The sequence below is a fragment of the Austrofundulus limnaeus genome, unplaced genomic scaffold (genome assembly GCF_001266775.1).
Source record: "Austrofundulus limnaeus strain Quisiro unplaced genomic scaffold, Austrofundulus_limnaeus-1.0 Scaffold393, whole genome shotgun sequence".
In the NCBI taxonomy this organism is placed as follows: domain Eukaryota; kingdom Metazoa; phylum Chordata; class Actinopteri; order Cyprinodontiformes; family Rivulidae; genus Austrofundulus; species Austrofundulus limnaeus.
In genome coordinates this window covers 365,050-368,909 of record NW_013952795.1, presented here as the reverse complement: position 1 = coordinate 368,909, position 3,860 = coordinate 365,050, and the positions used below count along the sequence as shown (strand labels likewise).

The 3,860-nt window shown below is 40.6% G+C and overlaps 2 protein-coding genes across 3 annotated transcripts in view; one reads left to right on the top strand and one right to left on the bottom strand.

The window, feature by feature from the left end:
* Positions 1–1,267: 1,267 nt before the first annotated feature.
* On the bottom strand, positions 1,268–2,697 carry LOC106528645 (transmembrane protein 69). The gene is made up of 3 exons (XM_014023862.1): positions 2,553–2,697; positions 2,413–2,457; positions 1,268–2,043 (listed from the first exon to the last, which is right to left on the bottom strand). The coding sequence occupies exons 2-3, from the start codon at positions 2,449–2,451 to the stop codon at positions 1,324–1,326; spliced, it is 759 nt and encodes a 252-aa protein (XP_013879316.1). The 5' UTR covers positions 2,452–2,457; positions 2,553–2,697; the 3' UTR covers positions 1,268–1,323.
* Positions 1,670–3,860, top strand: part of gpbp1l1 (GC-rich promoter binding protein 1-like 1) — a 30,979-nt gene continuing 28,788 nt past the window's right edge. The window contains exons 1-2 of one of the 2 annotated variants that reach the window (XM_014023861.1): positions 1,670–1,761; positions 1,862–1,974. The gene's annotated coding sequence lies outside the window, so the exon portion shown is untranslated. Of the gene's footprint in view, positions 1,762–1,861; positions 1,975–2,969; positions 3,143–3,860 lie in introns of those variants that run through there. The other variant, XM_014023860.1, reaches the window with a different exon arrangement.

The window sequence follows — 3,860 nt, the reverse complement described above, 5'->3', positions numbered from 1 at the left end:
GAACCTCAACATCTTCATCTCTGACACTTCCAGTTCTGTCTCCTGTCTTTCCATCCTTGTCTCTTTCTTCAAACCTTACAACACAGCTGGTCTGAATGAGGACCTTGTAAACCTTTCCTTTGACCTTTGCTGCCACTCTTTTGTCACATATCACTCCTGAAGCTTTTATCCATCTCCATCCTGCTTGGACTCTTCTTCACCTCTTTACCTCACTTCCTGTTTTCCGGACAGTGGACACTAAGTTCTTGACATCCTGGARGTTTTATGACCACATTTCTTTGTAACTTACACTTGGACCCTACCTTGTTACGGCTGATTTTGTGTAGCTCCACCTCTCTTCCACCTTTTCCCTGTTCTCATCACTAATTAATTTCACACATTTTTTTTCAGGTTTGCCAGTTGAAATCACACCATATTACATGAATAGAACCAGCCAGCAGGGGAGCTGGACCCCGCTTCTGCTTCAACTTCCTGGTTCACATCATTTTCAGTCTTTCTACCAGAAAAACTTTTAAACAGCGTTGTAAAGTAAGTAAGTACAAATACTTTGTTACTGTACTTAAGTAGAAATTTTGGTTATCTATACTTTACTTGAGTAATTATTTTTCAGCATACTTTTTACTTTTACTCATTACATTTTTACACAATTATCTGTACTTTCTACTCCTTACAGTTTTTAAAAAGACAAGAAGTAGAAAGTTGTTACTCCTATTTTATTCCGAGTTATTATTTAAAATAAATACTATCTTGATAAATTGTGTCTCCTGGAAAGAGTGAATTTAATTATGGTTGGATGAGAAGTATAAATACCAACGTGACAACATATTACTTTGTACACAACCCATCACAGCTGCACACCATTAGAAAAAATGTTTTTTGGAGAAGTCAACTCCCGATAAATTTAATTTAGGAAAATCTACCAGCTCACTTTTACTCAATACTTTTACTTTTAAAACTTAAGTAGATTTTGTCAGATATTTACTTTTGATACTTAAGTTCAAAAAATATCAGATACTTTAAGACTTTTGCTCAAGTAATATTTTTATAGAAGACTTTAACTTTTATCCAAAGTATTTTTATAATGATACTTGTACTTTTACTCAAGTATCACTTTGAGGTACTTAATACAACACTGCTTTTAAACATTTAACCTGTTGAAGATCTTGGTTTCTCTTTTTGCTCTTTTCCCCCTTTAATATTACTTGTCATCAACATACGTTATGTAACAATAAATTCTATAACTCGTGAGACACAAAAACTTCCTGTATGATTTTACTAAAAAAAACTTGTTTTTATTAYCACCATATAGTTTGTTTTACAAAGTCAGTTGTTTTTAATTTTTTTCTCAGGGTATACTTTCTTTAGTGCTAGTGTGGCCACCAGTGAGAAGGTAGCCACCAGTGTGAGGAGAGTTCTCAGGGCTTTGAACCAGGCAGGGTAGCCAGGCAGCAAGATCAAGTCATAATGCAGAGACAGACCCAGACCCATGATGACCACCAGGACCCCCTCAGTGATGTTGTCCCTGCAGAGCAGCGCTAACCAGGCCAGAAGCGGCAGCACCACGCTGTTACCCAGGTTCATCCAGTTTGGTTCGGCGGGACTTCCAGCAGGGATGGCAAACCCCCAACGGGCACCTCCTAAGAAGGATACTACAGAGGCTCCATACAACATCTGAGCAAACGCCACTTCGGGATAGAAAGACTGTGAGGCRGCCATCAGGAGGGGGGCGGACAGGAAGGGGATGAGCCCTGAAAGGCCGAGGTACAGTGCCGGTTTGGGTGCCTTGATTAGTGCCTTCATGCTCAACCTTTCTTTTCCGCCGCCTTGTTTTTGTGAGACGTCTTGTGGATCCCCATGGCAGAGACGTGAGGCCACCCAGCTTACAGACTGGACCCTCAGCAGCCTGGTGGAGGAAGCTGGTCCGTGTGGCACAAACACGAGGGAGGACTGAGAAGGAAACCGCAGCCGGGGAAGGTACGTAATGTTTGTCGACGGGTACGAAGGTGTCCTGATTTTCTGCTGGAAACATCGCCACACTGGAACCTGAAAACCAGAGTAATCACACACAAGCAGAGAAATCACAGTTTGTATATTCACTCACCACAGTTTGTATTTCTATCCTTATTAGGACCGTTCATTGTCTTCCATTGCTTTCTATAGTCTAACCTGGAACTCAATACATATACATTACCCTAAACTCAATTCACCTTAGTCCTTAACATAACCACCAACCCAAAAATGGAGTTCAACCATATTAGGACTGGTCTTTGGTCTCCATAAGAACTACTGGTATGTATACCTGAAACAGTGACAGTCCTAAAAAAGGTAAATAACAAGTACACACAGGAAAAATATGCTTTTCTACACAAAACACATTTACATTATATCCGTATAAAAGCTGTGTTATCTTACCCCAGACATTTTCATCCTTCCAGGTGAAAATCTTATCATTTTTACCTAAAATCAAAACAAAAAAGACGCACAAGTTAGCATCTAGCTAGCATTCAACGTGTCATGATACGTAACAACCAAATAATAGTTGTTCCATTTACCTAAAAGACAGCCTTTAATTACTTTTGTGGTTTAGAAAAAATTTCAGGCGCGACAAAATACAATCAACAGTAACAAATGACTAGCTAAACTAGAGGTCGTTTTAACGCTGCCATTTTATCTTTGCTCGATTAAATGCCTGTCTTTTCGGTATCTGACATCCGCTAGTACGCCTTTTACGTAAACTGACGTACGGAGCTGCGTTCAAAGCAATTCATTACGTTCAAGATTACCTAAACTAAGCTTTGAAAACATTTCAAAATATCACTTTATAATAATACTCACATGCTTATTCTTATTTATTATCATAACGTATATTTTAAGCGCCACAGCCACCAGAGAAATAAGCGAAGAACAGGTTTGAACCATACGAAGTTACATAATAACCACGGCTCTTGAACGCAGCACGGTTTGAGGCTGTTGGAATCCCTTAGTGCCAGCGCCAGTGGTAAGCGCACCTAAAACCCAAACAAACAGACGTCCTGTTGTCGAAGAAGTTTAGAGTTACGAAAAGGAGTAATCTAGCTCGCGTATGCGGATTCGATACATTACTCAATTCTTCTCTGTTTGGAACGGACTCATTCTGAAGAAGGTACGCACTATCGTCATAAACACTGCAAGTTAGCTCGCTAGCACTTAGCAAACTGATAAATGTGTGCTGCTGCTGCTAGGTAGCCATTTTGAAACTCTGTTATTCCAGCCAAAGCAGGTCTGTTTACCTTTATTGTATGTCGGTGACAGTTGCTTGAATGGATGTTTTTAAGCCATTTCAGAATAATAAATAGGTATTTACTTGGCTAAGCCCACTAACTGCACGACCTCCTTTCAAATACTTGTCAGTTTTCACGGGCGYCTTAACAGGCTGGGGGGGAARGTCAGCTCCGTGCTAGCAATGCTATGCTAACATGAAACATCAGTGAAGTAGGCAGAGTTTGCTAGCAGTGGTGTTTGAATGTATTAACGCGGCGCTCCTAAATGTTGTTCGGACTTAACTGTGCGAGACGCACAACGAGCATCTCTTAAATTGTTTTGACGCACTTAAATCGTTTCGTTTAGCGAGTTAGCTTGGCGAAACGCGCGTGCAGCGTAACTATTGTACTGAATTACTGCAGCATTTGTTTAGTTTTGTTTACAGTGTGGGTCCGTGTTTAACCGCTCCAACTGTGCGGAGTGTCGTGGTCCTTCACATGTGCCTTGTTTCACATGTGTGTGGTGCACCATTGTAGCCAACTCATTGATGAGGAGTTGTTACGTAATAGTTTAGCGAGAATACCATTGTGCGTGTGTGTGTGTGCGTGCGTGTGTGTGCG